This window comes from Dermacentor variabilis, chromosome 8, assembly GCF_050947875.1.
Source record: "Dermacentor variabilis isolate Ectoservices chromosome 8, ASM5094787v1, whole genome shotgun sequence".
In the NCBI taxonomy this organism is placed as follows: domain Eukaryota; kingdom Metazoa; phylum Arthropoda; class Arachnida; order Ixodida; family Ixodidae; genus Dermacentor; species Dermacentor variabilis.
Window position 1 is genome coordinate 25,000,829 of NC_134575.1, and position 17,280 is coordinate 25,018,108.

Here is a 17,280-nt window from a genome sequence, read left to right on the forward strand (position 1 = left end):
ATGTTTAAGCTTTCTAGTTTAATGTGAATTGCTATTGTGCAATCCTGATAATTGTGATAATGTGCTATTGCATCACGGTCACTCGGGCATAACCATTTGGAACTAGCTGTTGTGCGTTTTCCTCCATGTATATCGATGATGTCTCACCAAGCAGACGTAGCAGGGCGGGGCCTGAAAAAGCTGTGGCATGGAGATAGAGAAGCACGATTACTTGCAGGAGAAAGGGTATTTACAACGGACTTGTAAACTTCGCAGGAGGTATCCGCAATAGCGTCAGGGAGGTGGAGCGACTGGTGAAATTTTCACGATAGGGGATGAAACACTAAACATGCATCGCTATATTTCATACTTCTCTGTACAGTGCTCATAAAGCGGAAAGCGAACAGCAATGAATGCCTTTCATGCGTAATTACATGTACGTGCGACATGTAACCGCTCAGTAGCTGGTTCGTAAGCATGAAGTTCCAAGTGTAGGTTTTGAAGTGTGGACTAAGCCAGTGTTACAAATGCAGATGAAACTGGAAATAAAACAATAATACATCAGGGCAGTTTTGGAATTGTCCGCATTGAGCACTGTACATACACCTCTCCTCTTCACACTCGCCTGCAAGTAATCACTGCATCCAGAGCACATGCCATATGAGGCTACGTGAAGTTGTGTTTCCAATTAAGCAAGAGGTGCAAACACGAAGTTGGAAATAAAATGTATGTGCACACACCTTGCACAGCACCGAAGAGAGAAGATTCAAGAAAACTTTAGCATAGGTTCAAACAAGTGCGACGGACCTACTGCAACTGTTTGTCCAATAAAGTCAATTAACTAGCGCTATATTAGTGACTGGGTGAAAATAACAAATGGGTTGAAAAAATTGTGCTTGCAAGTTATTTACAAGCTAGGACCACACAACTGCCAAAACTGATCGAAAGCTCTTTCCAACCAAATGTTCTTTCTTGTTCACGATCAACTTATCTGTGGCCACACACTTGCTCCATAACGTTATTAGCTTTACCAATGCATTTATGTAGTGTTGCCTTTAAGGTGGAACCATACTGTGTGTCTGCACGATGGGGTACAGGTACGTGAGGAAGTGAAAGTCTCAAGCACTGTCTACAGTACAGCGCAATACAATGTCGATCACCTTACACAGGTGGTCTCAGTCGGCGCACACCAGAGTTGGGGATCACGCTGTGCCTAACTGTTAAGTGTGCAAGACGACTACAGCTGTGCTTCGCATTGTTAGTTTGCGTTGTAATCGCAATACTTAACCATTTTTGGAGCCGAGGGAAGGCACCTTCCCCCACTTCCTCATGTTACGTTAACGCAAATGTGGGAGCCATGAAGCTATGATTGAGTACTCGCTTCCCAACTGACAGCACCCATCATTCAGGGCACAAACTTTAATCATCATGTGGCAGTCTTTGCCACAGATTGCATCAGCCGGTAGGAGCAAGCGCTTGCGTGAACTCCCTCTGAAGATTGCTGGTCGAGCACATTAGGTCAGCAAGCCTCACCTTTTATTGCATTTGACTCCACAAGTGAAGCGTTCCACGCATTCCTGCTCTGTAGCGCTGCTCAGAAAAAAAAGAAAGCCACACGCATACTGTGACCCACCTTTTCAGCTGCTGCCGTCCCAACTTCGGTCTGGCTGGAATTAGACATTCACCAAGCCGAAATCAGCAATTCGAAGCCATATTTCGGCATTTCAGGGTCCGAATTCCTTCTTGTCACATTCAAGGATGCTTGCACTTTTGAACGACGGGAAGTCCAGTGCCATGCCCCACCCGAGCGACAGGCTTCCCGTCAACGCACTTGGGAGCTATGCAATGTGAAAACAATGCCGATGGAAGGTACACCACTCTTTCGCTCACATCCACTTTCCATGCTGACTGAAAGTGACGCTCTCAAGAGTGGTTGACCAAGAATAGAGCCCCAGACCTCTACACACTGATAAAACTTCAACATTGTATTTCAGAAATGACTGTTTATTTTAAGACGGCTTCTTATGCCGCATGCGACTGGACGCAGAGCAGTGCCTTGCGTGTTTTTGCTGTCAACATTCGCAATGCAATTTCCTCAACAGCACTGCGTGAAAGTGTTGCAGCCCCTTAACCTATTCATTCAAGTGTGTTATGTTGCTGTTCAAGTTAGGATGATGAAGAAAAAAAAAAATACTGCAGCACTGGGCCCACATAATACAATTTGAGTGACAATAGTGGATGGAGGAATTGAATACAAAAGCCAACTAATACATATTATGTTACCGTTGAAGGCCCGAGAGAAAATGAGAAATTCTAATCCAAACGCAAGTCTTCATTCTTTCGTTGTACTTGCAATACACACAAAAATGGCTTTCATTAACACCAAACTGTCAGTAAGCCATTACTACTACTTAATTAATAGCACATGGCTTACACGTAAATTGAACCGCAATAGAACCCAAACACATGATCCCCAAATGTAAATGACAAAGTAAAGTTTCTGTTCCTAACGTTTCCACTATTTGGATTCATTCATAGATCACTTAAGACGCAGCACCCTTTGGGCAGTGAGAAGATGGGGTTCGTGCTGAGGGCCTTCAACCACTTCTTCACATTGCTGGGCGCCCCACACGCAAGGTTGGCTTGCAGCAGAGCGCTCCACAGGGCGATGTCGGCGAGGCCTGGCACCGACCCCAGGACGTAGGGCGTCCTGCCGAGCTGCGCGTTGAGAGCCTTGAGAACGGCCTGCTGCTCTTTGTTCTTCCCGTGGATGATGCCGTGGTGAGCCAACGAAAGCCAGTGGTCCACCTCCGTAGCCGTCGCTGCATCTCCCGACTCGTATGAAGGGTTCAGTAGCCGTCCAAGGTACCTGCAACGCCGTTGCATCGAAAAAAATTTGACAAAACAGAAAAGTGGTCGTTGGAAGACACGAAACATTGAAGAGGAGGAACCTTTCCCTTTGCTGTGGCAAGGTAACGGCATAAGTGCTAAACCAAGCTCACAGTTTGTCACATATTAGCAATTGCGATGTGGCTTGAAAGAAAGGTAACAATTTTTTCCCATAGCTAAACAACATCAAGAGCAAGAGCTGGTTGAACAAATTATTATTTAACTGGATAATGCACATTAAGCACTATCCATTCCACCAGGCTTCGAGCCTTATACAAAAATACAAGCAAACAAGCAAGTACTGCTCTCATTAAAACAAATTAAACCAGATTTGCAGCCCACAGCAATTTCCTCTCACCTATGGAGCAGACTATGGAAAGCAAACTGTGTACTTGCGAGCACTGTCATTTGGGAATAAACTTCAATTAGATGTCTCCATAGTCTCGATTTCGTTATATTGATTTCTGCTAATTAGCTACCTGCTGATGTAGAGCACAGGATATTCTAGTTTGGAACGTTTTAGTAATGTTGCCATTATTTTGCATTTCACGAGATACTTAACTGCTGACATATTTTCCAATTTACATAGTGATGACTTAATAAATTTAACGCTTTGAATATACAAGCCTTCTACTCAGCATAACTACTCCATAAATGTTGTGAGGACTCTTGATTCGCACATCCCCTGATGTTTGTCTGCCCTGCATAGCTTCTCCGCACGACATTTTAATTGTTGGGGAGTAGGGGCCGTCGGTTACAGTTGTGACAACAGGTGGCGTGAGTGTCCCGATGCTAGCGCCACCTGACACCAAGATAACTCGGGCGCAGGAGTTCGAACTTGCTTCTCTCTCATCGGCTTCGGGACGATGTCCTGCACACTTATGGGGCACTCGTTGGAGCCCTCTGGGAGATGAGCCCGAGAGGGGCTTCACGTGTGGCTTTGGAGAACGGCACTGTCATGGGCGACCACAATAACTCCATGTGTGAAAATGCACCCATGAACGACTTGGGTGTTGACGTTTGCAGGAATCCTAGGATGCTCAGGTGTCGATGCCAGGGCGCATCGGACACGTTGGCTTATTGTATAGAAGGTGCAATAAATGCCCTTCCCGACTGCACCACTGTGTGCTGTGCTCCACAGAGCCAGTGAGGCCCCGCACCGTAGAGCTTGGTGCTCAGGGACCTCCTCCTATATGTCTCGGTAAAATTAATAAACTGAAACCTGAGACATGAGCTGGTGTTAATGGCTGCCCTTTTTGAACCGCTCCAAGGGCATTCTACTCACCTGATGAGGTTCACCTCTCCCACTATGGCCGCCTGGAGCACAGGGCTCACCATGACCTCACAGTTCTGGTCCACTGCAAAGAAGAAAGGGCTAAGAATCAACCATACATTCTTGAACTTACAGCATTTATTTGATTGTAGGGCGGTCACAATCATAAGGCGAAAGTGCCAGTTGGGTGAACCAACAAAAAGAACTTAAGTATACACACTAACATAAACAATTTTTGCCGGCTAGTTCACTCTGTAGACAGATGGCGCTTGTGCCGCGCCCAACCATTTGATGCCTCAACTCCAGCTGCATCCCCTGCTCCACAGCGATTTTATTCGGGTGTGTTCCGAAAGGGGTGGAATGCAAAAAGATTCCTCTACCCAGCTTTAGGTGCACGTTAAAGGATACCCGATGGCTGAAATGAATATGGAGCCCCAGCACTACCGCGTCCCTCATAGCCCACCGTGCAGTACGAGAACGCTGAACACCTTTTTTTTCCCCCCCTGAATATTTTAAGTTCGCTGTATGCATACACACTTTAGTAAGGCTGCTTTCTCATGTGCGGATTAACAACTGTGGCATTCAACACAATAATCTCTGTACTAAAACCTCATCAGCTCGCAGTGTCCTGCGTTTGTAGGGGAGAAGCACAGAGAAGCACAACTTTGCTTTACTCTAGCTACTGCCCTCCTATGTTTTCTTTGTCCCTGCTTTGTTGTGCCACAAATTCCGGAATTAATGTCAAACTGCCATCTGACTTGAGCCAATCTCACAAAACTATAATGGCCAGATAGCAGGGCAAACTTAGTAGGCACTCGCTCATGTTTGTAAATATTATTTATTTTCTGCTCTTCACTAAAGTCCGCCCCATTCACTGGAACTCACTGACCATTTACAGTCACATATTAGATACAAGTGCATTTGTAAGAGGTTATGCCGATGAATGAGTAGAGTTTACGCATGCTAGGTAAGGATGTTTGAAGCGGAATGTTTCATCACAAGCAACAATGTGAAATGAGTGATGAACAATGTTGCATATCTTTTCTAAGGTACTAGAAAAGTTTTAAAATTTGGAAGAAGCCTAAGCTTCACCTTCAAGAATGGAACGCAATAGCATTAAAAGATCCCCGACTGTTTCTCACAACTGAAATAGCAACTTAGCGCGATAAAAACCACAGAGACAAGATAGGTGGACAAAGACAAGCGCTACACTCATAAATGTTTAATGGAAGACAGAATCGTACATACATATCCTCTTGTCATGCATGCACACACCAAGCAAAAGAGAACAGGCACGTGTGCATCAAAGTTAGTCACGTTTCAATGTATCACGTTCTATGATTCTCACGCTTCCCGGAAACTGCAGCTTATGTAACCGCTATGTTCTCCTGGAAACGCCGGCTCCGAACGCTATGCACAAAGTCAAGCTTCCTGGCTTTTTTTTTTTTTTTTTTTTCAGCTGGAAAAGGGGTTCGTGTTTGAGTTTCCGCATAACAGAATTATGCTTTCTCATACATTCAAATTACAATCCGATACTATCACGTCTGCAGGTTGTGTGTAAGCCATAATTTTCTGGTGCATTTTACTTTGAGAAATTGAGTTCATTTTACTTTGAGAAATTGAGTTCAGCAACGCCTATGCGCCACACAGAGGGCCTGCGTGGATCGGGATGATTTTTCTCATATGGACATCGCTGCAGGCACCGACACCGGATTTTCTGCAACACGGGACCCTTAACGCTTTCACATCAAAACATGGACGTTTCAAGTTCGAAGCATGCCACAAACAAATTTAGTGTAATTGACGCATTCACGTGTGATCAAATGGAAAATAAATATTGTAAGGACATTGCTCCAAAATATGGCAGTAAATTAAAGACATAGAAACCTGATGCTTCCAAGCCATGGGTTCTAAATAAATATCAAAAAAAAGAAAGGTGAGCGAATGACTGCATGCAATCACGATTTAATACAGTAGCAGAAAGTACATACCACTGTGTCTTGGAAAACAATTGCTAGCCGCACAGCGCATGGCAATACTCACACCATCTGGACAAAACGCAATTAGCTCCCTTGTTCCCCCACCCTCCCTCCTGCCCGGTACGATAGATATGCGACATTTACATGTCTTCCAAAGCTTTGGTCAAAGTTTCCTGCTGATCATGCAGACATTGTCGCAACAAAGACTGAAACATTGGTTTGCTGTGGTGCACCGGTACTGTGCGCTGCAGTTGTAAACGGAGGCAGCCGAGGTCAGTTGAGCCAAGCAAGGGACACGTCACCACGTGACCAAACATGGCAGTGCCCAGGGAAGCCCGATAAAATGGACTACGAGCCAACATAGAGTAGCCGATGAATAGCCCGAAATACCGAATAATCGATGTAGGTTATACTCAAATTCTTGCCTCACAATGCGGCTTTATGGCAGCATGCATCGCGCTGCCACACCATAAGGCGAAATTCGCGCCCTGCCTTTACCGTTAAATTTTTAAATTCTCGATGCAGGTCATATGCGCAAAAATACGGTACTCCCTCACACTGCCAAGGTTTATTAGTTGCTACAATTTGCGCTGCCATCTAAAATCTGGATCACCGGTATTGTGGTGCCGTTGCCATATTGAAACAGTAACTGAATCCATATTTCAATGGGTCTTGTTTTTGGTATTGTGGTTTGGCAATTTACAAACACAGGTGAAATCATTTCTCTTTAGTGACTCTTTAAAGCTAAGGATTCCGGGAAAAAGAACCAGCCTTCATATTCAAATAAATACAGCAACTTCAACATATCAACTTCATAGGAAAAAATGAGCTTGATATGAGAGATTAGGCAGACCTACATTGGTAAAAAAAATTGCATTGCCAAGACCGTCATGTGGAAATTAAGCCAGTGGGCCATAGTGTATAGGATGACTACTGGCTTATGGCATTTTTCACTGGTCGATTCGGAGCAGGATTTCTTGCTCCGTGGCACCGAATCCGAATTTCACTGGTCGATCTGGAGCGGGTTCGTGCTTTCCGCTGGTCGTTTAGAATCAACTCGCTCCGCGCCGGAATGCTCTCACTTGCTCCACCACCGAGGTGCGGATTCGGGCGGAAATAGCTCGCAATCTTCAAGCGAAATCAGTACCCAGTCAGTATGCATTCGGTGCTGCTGTAGAGCTCGCGTTTAGTGACGAGAGCATAAAGCCCCTCAATTTACGACAGCTTGGAGGACAGCGATTACAAGGTGGCGCAGGTGCTGTACGAAGCCTTCTATGCACATTGTCCATGCACAATTCTTGTGGGCGCGACATGGAAACGACGGACTCTGCAACTGCCACAGTCAAATTACGCATGGGGGACAGCGACATTGGTTGCCGTGAAAGTGTACAGAGAGGAAGTCGGGCATGGTTTACGGAACCGGTTTGTGTGACGTGTACGCAGACTTCCTGTGTGATCCCACGCGGCACATTTTGTGCTCTGCTGGCCGATTTGGATTTGTGAAACCCGAGCACTCGCTCGAGGATTTTGGCGGCCGCTCCAGATGGGTCCAGTGAAAAACGCCATTATATAAGGGTGCGAATCCAGATAAGAAGGAACAGGCAGTCTTGGTTGTCATGTTTGATTTCGATAAAATTTATCTCTAGAGCAGGTTTTGGACCCAGGACTCTGATTATGAACTTTACGAGAGACAAAAATTTTGCCTGTCTAAAAGAGAATATGCAGCATTCGGCAAATTTCAATATTTCTTAAACTTGAGCTTGCTTAGCCACAAATTAGTACAGTTCTTGATTACAATATATTTTTTTCCCCAGTAAGGAACACGTGAACCCTAACCATATGTTATTTCACTTTATAAGAAAAGCAAATTTGAGTGGAAATATCACAAAAATGGAAAACGGCCCAGAACACCAGTCTGCAGTCTAGAATTTGTTTCGTAGAAACTGCACTATGTCTTGTGAATTGCCTGTCGAGAAAGGATCATGATCCTTTCTCGACAGGCAATTCACAAGACATAGTGCAGTTCCTACAAAACAAACAATCCATAGGCAATGCGTTTTCTGTGGATGTTGAGGATCTATTTTAGTCTAGAATTTATTTATTCAAGATACATTAAACTGGGAGGATACTAAAACTCGGTGGCTACTGACTTACGAATTTTGGCTTTCTTTCGGGGTGACTTTTGCACAAAGCAAAGTTATAGTTCAAGATTTCATTCAAGTGTAAGCGGTTTATTAAAATCGTCGAAATTTGAAAATTATATTTTTTTTAAATGCCAGTTTTATTTTGTACCAGACCACCCTGGTTAAAGTCAAAGACATGGCCTACCATTCTGCCTAAAAAAAAAAAGACACGCTGCATTGTTTGAGCGTCCAACAAGTTACAAGGCCAGCTCACCCTGCTTCCAGACCAGAGTGAGGGCAAGGTCATGAGACATGCGCGATTCCACCCAAGGTCCACCGTCGGCACTGGCAGCCAGGAAGGAGAGGTGTGCAGGCAGGGTGCCCACGGAAGAATGCGTGTGGCACGCGAACAGCACCCGCATGTGCTGCGACAGCAGACGACGCAGCGGCCAGAGGCTCCACGGAGGGTGATCGGGCGATGCGCTCACTACGATGTCCACGAGGGAGTTGCTTCTCTTGCCGACTGGCATCACCACTCTTGCCGGTACCGTCTCCTGCGGTTTGCCAGTAAGACTGTCACGTTTCAGTGATGCTGCATGATGCAGTGAGCTGAAGAGTTCGAGTTTACTCCTCTAAAATACAAGCAAGACATATATGTGCACAAAAGATCAACTGCCTAGGGAAGACTCTTGTTTCAGTGATGTGGAGCAATTGCAGCAAGAAAATAGACACCCTCTGAAGATGCTTCTGCGGGGAATAGAGCAACTTGCTCGGTGACCATACACAGTACATAAAGATACGACTAAGAAAAGGGAGCAGTGACCAGACGGGAATCCGTCAAACCCCAGGTTTTAAATAAAATTATAATCTGAACATGTACATCAGTTTGTGATTGCCCAAGTCAATTGGCGTTCGTGAATTGGCACTGTGGAACATTGCAATCAAGCAAATGAAACACCGTACGTGCGTCCACAGTGACTTCTTGCTGCCGTAGCTGGCATGTTTGAAGTTGCATGCCTGTTGCACTTCTATTTCTGTAGTAAAAGAAATAACATGGGAAACACTGACTAACTGATGGAGTTTGGTTACAAGGTTTCCCAAAGGCTGCTAGAGATGCCTCAGTGACTGCCTGCAATTTTAACGCATGCATGCATTACTCAGCACTCACGTGATTGCACACAGGAAACTGTGCAACGCACAGTCACATGGGTGACGTGTAGGGTCACAGCACTTTGCCAGGCAGGCATGTAATCGTTATGTTGCAAAACACAGTGCAGTTGAGCAGTTTTATAGCCATTGATTTAACAATTAGTGCTTATGTATGTCGTTTCCCTTCGGTCTTGTCCTTTGTTTCTGTACTACGAAGTCACGTTACCAAATACAAGCTAGCCTGATTTGTTAACTAACAGCTTCACGAAAGCTTGACTTCACGTAAACTTCAACGTGTTTAACTTTTGTGCCCAATGGCTTTACAAGGAGGAACTTGCCGTAGGAGGGTTTAAATGTTGACTGGTCAATCCAACTAGATTGCTCGAGTGATGTTACATGAAGTGATACTTCACAGAGCTTGGTGCATTAAACCGAACAAAGAAGCTGGCACATACATGATTGACAAGTAAAAGAGCTGTCTTTGTTTCAAACATGAGCATGACATTTGCAGCATGTTTTGGTCGAGTGCTCCATACCAAGAATTGCATTGTTTTTTTCTTCTCGTTCTAGATGTGCATTAAACTGGGGCAATAACATGAGCTAGCATTTCTCATGCTTGAAAAGTTCAGGTTACCTGACAGAACTTCACACGGAACTGCATACTGGGTTGGAGAATGGCATAAGCAGTCTACTCACGACGAATATGCGTCACACCAATATAAGATCGGAGCTGGCGAAGAGCAAGTAAATGTGCGCATTAAAGAGTAAATGCAGGCAACCAGTGTGCACGTCTAATGGCATGCTGAATCAGTATATACTAAGAAAACATGCGCTAACGAAGGGTTCCCAACCTGTAAGCACACAGTATGTCTCCTATTGGAATGTATTGCAGCAACGGTAATTTTCATCTGTGCTTTTACGTCTTGAAATACAAGCGAGTACAATACTGCATACTTACAGCGCGATAACAAATTCAATGACCGATCGCTCGATCGTCCAACAGCGCGCGGCTTAACTTTTAATGCGTTACTATACTACTAGCTGCTACAGTGCCGAGAAGCTGATTACGCCAAACTACCATGTTATCGTACAAGAGGATGCATACGGAGATGAAAAAATTAGCCAAAATGCCCCAACAGCGTGAACGTACACGTGAGCAACCATGCCCGTTGTATAACTGAAGTTATAAAAAATTTTCCTATGAGTAAAAGGTAGTACGATGTGACAAAAGCTGCTTGTATTCGACCTGTACACAACGATCTCGACACGGTGGGCAACAGATGATGCAATAGTCGCAGTTGGTACATGCAAACTAAACTAACGTGTTTGCAGTGTAACACGTGCCCGCGCTAGAACAAGTTCAACGTCCCGTCACGCTTACCGAACTAACTGCTTCGCCAGGGTTGGCCTGTTTGGAAGGTGGCTTGCCCTTGACGCTCTCCACCAGCTCCCTCAAATGGTTCAACCTCTCCAGCAGCTGTTGTTGCCGGTGTTCCAGCTCAGCTACCATGTCCCCCGCGTTGTCGATAGGCATCTAGTTAAAAAAAAAAAAAAAAAAACAAGCACGCAAACACGTGATCTCGTCAATATTTTCAACTACCATGCTGAATTGAGGTTACGTTAAACAACTTTTATCAGATGCTTATCAAAAAGCCGCAGACCGTAAACGAAGGAACGTCGTTACTTGCATCGGGGTCCTCTAAACGTGGTCCGAGCTGGTAACTGTGTTCACAACCCCCCCCACTTCAAGCGGATGTATTTATAGACAAACGGTCTGCTATTTATACAACGATCTGGGCAAGACGCCTCTCGTCACTCCCGGCTATCTACGCAGCAAACATTACCACGCGTCAACGAAGATAAGGCACGTTACAGGAGACACGCGAATGCAGGAAGTAAACACAATTCGTAGCCGCTGCCAACGTGGTAGCGTCAGGTAACGTTGACACAGCAGCTGCCACTTACCCCGCCGTTCGGGACGTTGGCGGCGCACGTTTCACCGTACACATTTGCCACCCTGTACATGCAATTAGGGAGTTCGACGGCGTTAATTTCTTCGTAGATCGGCGTCACTCGGTACATGCATCCCACCGGCACGGAAGCCATGTTTAAAGAGCTAAGAGAAGTTGTGTCAGCGCATTGACAGGTGGCGCGAGTTTTCCCGCCTGTTTGAAAGGCGTGCTCTGATTGGCTAAGGTGGCCATTATTTTCGGATACCAGAAGGATTGCTTTTTTAATGGCCGATCTCGTTTGCATCGCAATTCCGGCCCGGTTGATTAAAGCCTTCCCTTCTGACGGCTGGTCCGAAGGTACGGCCGTCGCTGCAAACGCGGAGATTAGTTCGTGCGATGATCTTTCGCATTTTGAAACGGCTATGGCGGCTGCCAGTCTGGGCCAATCAGAAGCCAGCCTGGCGCCGAGAGGGGTAACGCAATATGTCGAACAACAGAGCCGTGTGTCGCGGTCGCTTGATCGATTTTGTGCCTGTGTGACGCGCAATTTTGCCAAACGGCATGGTGGTTGTGTGATTTGTGCGTTCGGACGGTGCGTGTGAACACTTGGTACCCACAGCGAGCACGGATGCAAAAACGGCGAAACGACGTTGTCAATGTATAGGTCACGTGATCCCAGCGGCGGTAATGGCGGCTCGCAAAATGTAGGCCCAGTATGGACCGTTTGCAGGGAAATACCGAGCCCCAGGTAAATAGCGGCCCCGCCCCGGGCCGAAGAAAGCTTCCCTAGCGGGTTTAGGACGATACTGAGTCCCTGCGATGTCCTCGCGGGGCCGTAGGGGCCGCGGGCGGCCGCCCAAGTCGGCGGTACTCTCGCATAGGCCTAGCTTGCTCAAGAAGCCTCGCTACCTGTACGCTGGCTCCAGCGCCCAGAGCTCGCGCCTGGGACTTCACTTGCGCCAGTACGAGAACAGCACGCCGCAGCCCCAGCTCAAGCAGAGGCTCCGCGAAAAATCGCAGAAGGTTCGTTCTTTCATTCAGACCGTCCTCGGAGGCGGCGACGAGGAGGACAATGACTTGGAGCCCCCTCCGTCCAGCGGCGACGAGAGCGACTACCAGCGCGCCGAGGACGAAGAAGACGACGACGACGGCTCGGTGGCCAGCTACGAGTCGGACGACGTGAGCGTGTACTCGCAGAGCAGTTACAGCACCATCTCGAGCTCGACTCCCGCCAAGCGCAAATGGACCTCGTCCTCGCGGAGGGCGCACAGCCCCGTGTTCCTGCAGGAGCGCGAGCTGCCTGCGCTGGCGCTGCCCAAGAGCTCGGAGGACCTAATCCTGCCCACGTGCCACATCATGCGCGCCCTGAGCATCTACGAGACGCTGCGGCACTTCAGGAACATCCTGCGGCTCACGCCGTTCCGATTCGAGGACTTCTGCGTCGCCCTGATGTCGGACGAGCAGTCGGCGCTCCTGTCCGAGGCGCACATCGCGCTGCTGCGCGCCATCCTGCGCGAGGAGGAGGCGGCAGGCACCCAGTTCGGGCCGCAGGACCTCAAGGACAGCATCAATGTGCACCTTTACATGGTGGACGCGGTGACGTGGCCCGCGGTGTTGCGCATGTACCTGACGAGCGACCCCGAGTACCGGCCCATGCTCGCCGCGCTCGAACGATGCGAGTACCCGTTCACCGCGGTGGCGAGCAAGCTGAACGTGCTCGAGTTTCTGTGCGACCAGTTCCTGACCACGGCGCAGGCGCGCGAGGACATCACCAGCGAAGGCGTGGCCAAACACGACGATCACTGCCGAGTTTGCCACAAGCTGGGCGACCTTCTGTGCTGCGAGACTTGCCCGGCCGTCTATCACCTGGCCTGCCTCGACCCGCCTCTCGAGGACGTTCCCACCGAAGACTGGATCTGCACCGTCTGTCAGGCCAACCAGGTATTATATAGAATGACGCAGCAAGGTGTCCCCACCCCGCTTCGCCTTTTCGCGTGTGAATTGCTGATGATCGGCGGCGAGAGTCGATTTGAAATGTGTGCCTGATTCGGTGTGTGTTGACACCGATGAGCTGTTGATGCTGACGGCTCAAGTGAGGTGTTTGCGAGGGCTGGTGTCCAGTTCTTTTCTTTCCTTTTTGCATAATGCGTAGAAACCGGCCAACCCCCGTTTTGATTCGCATTTATTGCTTGTTGAGTGTCCCCGAGCAGGCTTTTCCGAGATGGGTGTCGTGGATGATTTTTTGACAGTCGGTTTAAGATGCCTGCAGGTGCTGTCAATATTGCTGAGTGTTTGAAACGTTCCAACTTGTTGATACTTTCCCACAAACTGTGCAAAATCGGCGACAGTTTCATTTGTGCGTGTCTAAGTTGGTGACCTCCCGGATTTTGCTAGTTTGTTGTTGAGAGGTCTCAGAGGAGCTGTCTAGAGTCTACAGATGTTCAGGCCTCACGAACTGAAAGTGATGTAGAAGGTGCAATACGTTTATGATCACGCTGTTGATGATGACAGACATTAGCGAGGGCATTATTTGATCTGTGCTTGCTGGAAAATGCAGATATATATATATATATATATATAGATATATATATATATATATATATATATATATATAGATATATATATATATATATATTTAGTGGGTGCAGTGTGCCGTCAGCAGCGGGCAATGTGAGTGCTAGTGCATTTGAAAATTGAGTAGATGGAATTTATTTGGTTACTTTATGCGACAGCTGCGTAATGATTCCAACAATCTGTGCAAAAGGTGGAGAAAGCCACCTTCAGTGCGCAGGTTGGGTTATACACATGCTGCAATCAGTACAAATTTGGTGTCATTAACGAACTTCTGATGCATAGGTAGATAAATTAATGAAGATGAGGGCAATTTCTAGGGTGTATGCAGTAGGGCATGTAAGGTCTGAATGATGCGACGTCTTTGTTTGCCCAGGAAATGGTTCGCTTGGTGAGCACACATTCTGGTTAATTGCAAAGTGCTGGCCTTTCACAATGTCTCGTCCATTTAATTTGTCATTTAACCATCTTCTTTTCTATTGCAAGGCAGACACAACACATTCTCAATTATAAAGCCACCAAAGAATTTGTGCAAGCTACAAAGAAACATAAGCTGACTGATGCATGGCCCCGGTCAGGCAAATGCAACCTTGCCGGAGGATGTTTACATCTGAGAATGCCGACTCATTAAAGGCACTCAAAAAGGCAAACATTGAATCGAGTAAAACTAACGTATTAGTTTTGCGAAGTGCATTGAAAGTATAATTATTACCAGGAAAGTATGAAAGTATTACTAGGAAAGTGAGATGATGCAAGTTTTGTGACAGTATTGGTGTCACGATTGTGAAGAAATTGAAGCAGGTCCTAATGATGACCTGTTTTATCAAAAAGAGTATGATAGCATTTTCCTGACCAACATCAAACTGTGTGTCGTATGACATCTCGCAACTTTCTCCAAACACTGAGTGCGATGGTGCACACGTGAGAGAATGTTTAAGAAGCATGGCAAACAGTACACAAACCGCTTATACCGTGTTAGAATAGTAAAAGCAAGCATAGTTTAACAAATTTATTGGTTCTACAGGACCTGCTGTAGCTGCATCTTCGTTCTTTTTAACTTTTGAGTGAACTGCTTCTTTTTACTGTGCCTATGGGAGCTTGTTGCACGCGCCTGCATCACACCTCTCGAAACGAAGTCGATGGCAGCAGGCAGTGCAGTTTCTTGGTATAAAACAAACACCGAAGTATTTGCAGTGCTTGTAGTGTGCGACTAGCGAGACCTAGCGTTTGCTTTCACTGCTTCATTAATTGCTGCGCTGTGTAGTTTTACGTTTCTAAAAGGATGAGCCACCTTCGTTTTGTTAGGCTTTCGGGATCAGCCACATTGTTTCTGTGTGTGCAGAAATGGTTTATAGTGCTCGAACAGGGCCCCACTTGCCTAACTGGCTAGTTGCCAGCTTGTAAAGAAAATCCAAGTCTGCTTTTGCTGTAAATCACTTTCATTGTGTGATACAGATGTGAGGAGGCCATGTCATTATTACTATTAAAAGTAATATAGTTTTTTTTTTTTGTTATGGGGCTGAATGTTTATTGCATGAGGAAGTTCCTGATCTCCCAAACAGCTTTGAAATGATTTTTTTTTTTTCGTTAATGGTGTAGCATGGTGGGAACATTTCATGTGGAACTCGTATGGCTTGTGAGCATTCAGAATTGAAAATAAGTTACTCAAGCTGTTGTGCTGTGGGCTTTCAGTTCTTACATAGCGAGATAACGTTGCATTGAAAGCATCATCACCATACTTGGCCTGCTTTGCAAATTGAAATTGGGAACTCCACCATGTGTGTGACCAGAACAGACTTAGCAGCATTTTGCAACGTTTTGTAAAAATGCTAGGTAAAAATTGCTCTGAGCACGTCATATTGGACATTGGTGGCTTAGTTTCTAGAGGCTCCCCTTACATGCCGAGTGAAAAGCAGCAGTATTCTGTGGCATTTTGCGTGGCCATTGTGCTTGCAAGCAGTCCACGAAAAGTGACAGGGGACCCATTTTTTAGCCACGGTTGCACTTTCTGACTCTCTAAGTAGCTGCAAACACAAGATAAAAAGGATGCGATTCTGGGCCTGACAAGGGCTGCGCACGCCTGTCAGCTGCTTTTTATCTTTGCGTCTGGACACGTGCGCATTTCCAGGTGGTTGCTGCTACGGCATAATCACCTTCCACTCGCCTCTCTCTGCTTCGTCCTTAGTGTCTGGGTAGGGTGTCTGACTCCCTGATGATACAAATGCAGAATGCAAGCAGCCTTGATGTTGCATCTTCCAGTGGAACCCTTTAGTTCCCATTTTAAGGCATGCTTGTAAAATTGCTCCAATAGACGCTGCGATAAGTCTATGGAAACAAAACTATACTATAGGTCCTGGCTGTTTGACAAACATTACTCCTTGGGCCCCTTCGATTATCCATACCCGACACTCCCGGACTGCCCGAGATGCTGCGTAGGCAACATCGATCGGCTGAAGTAACTGACTCGTGCAGTACGAGACTGTCGAGGAGGGATAATCGAAGAGGCCCATTGACTATTCGGGACCCGTGTCTTTTTTTATTACCAGCAGCAGCCTATTTTATGTCAACTAGATGCCTAAGGCCTCCCCTGGTGATTTCCAGCTGCTCCTGTTTCGCATCTGCTTACTCCATTCTATGCCTGCATATTTCCTAGCTTCGTCACGCCACCTAATCCCCTGGCATCCTCGACTGCGCTTCTCCTTACTTGGCACCCGTACTGTAACCCTATTGAACCAAACTGTTATCTGCCCTAAACATTCAATGGCCTGCTCCCCTGCCTTGTTCCTAACCTAAGCTAAAATATGAACTTTGTAGTTAATACTGCCCTCCAACACCCCCCCCCCCCCCCCACTTCTCTCCTCGTTTAATTCCTGACCCTCATTTTGCTTGTACTTTGACAAAAGCTCCTTCTATCTCTTAATGTTATACCTGTCATTTCTTGTTTCATTCTAATTACATGCACAAGAACACTTGGAATACCGGAATGCTCATATAAGGAATTTTCCAACGGGGCGCATGCAAAAGTCATTTTAAACTGTTTGCTCATGTTGGGTAAAGTTTGTAGGTATGTTGTGAAGAAGTAACAGCAGGCTTCAGTATGCATTAAAAAATTTTAAAAATATATGTATTGTCAATTTGTCTTACTTGTGTGGCCTTGGACTAAGAGAGCAAAACATTTCACAGCGTATTAAATCTTGCAAAACAGTTAACATTGTGTATTTTAACCTTGTACTTAATTGTGCTTGTCAATCTATATCAGTCTATACAGCATTGTGGTTTTAATGGAGCGTTGAGATGAGAGTTCGGGTTTGTTTCACTTTATGCATCTCATCAAGGTTTGAGAGTTCACTTTTATAGACTTAAAA

At 46.2% G+C, this 17,280-nt stretch overlaps 2 protein-coding genes across 4 annotated transcripts in view; one reads left to right on the forward strand and one right to left on the reverse strand.

Annotated features, from left to right (window-relative positions):
* Positions 1-1,962: 1,962 nt before the first annotated feature.
* AIMP2 (aaRS-interacting multifunctional protein 2) lies at positions 1,963-11,528 on the reverse strand. Of its 2 annotated transcripts, none has more exons than XM_075701458.1 (5): positions 11,358-11,528; positions 10,774-10,926; positions 8,518-8,797; positions 4,154-4,226; positions 1,963-2,848 (listed from the first exon to the last, which is right to left on the reverse strand). In XM_075701458.1, the coding sequence occupies exons 1-5, from the start codon at positions 11,496-11,498 to the stop codon at positions 2,512-2,514; spliced, it is 984 nt and encodes a 327-aa protein (XP_075557573.1). In that variant the 5' UTR covers positions 11,499-11,528; the 3' UTR covers positions 1,963-2,511. The 2 variants fall into 2 exon arrangements, with proteins under 2 accessions (XP_075557573.1, XP_075557574.1); XM_075701459.1 differs by lacking the exon at positions 11,358-11,528 and adding an exon at positions 11,054-11,192.
* A 116-nt stretch (positions 11,529-11,644) lies between these two features.
* The window catches only part of E(bx) (nucleosome-remodeling factor subunit NURF301 E(bx)), a 53,396-nt gene continuing 47,760 nt past the window's right edge, over positions 11,645-17,280 (forward strand). For both annotated transcript variants that reach the window (XM_075701456.1, XM_075701457.1), the window contains exon 1: positions 11,645-13,285. In XM_075701456.1, the coding sequence (XP_075557571.1) occupies positions 12,164-13,285 (1,122 nt within the window). In that variant the 5' untranslated portion in view covers positions 11,645-12,163. The remainder of the gene's footprint in view (positions 13,286-17,280) is intronic.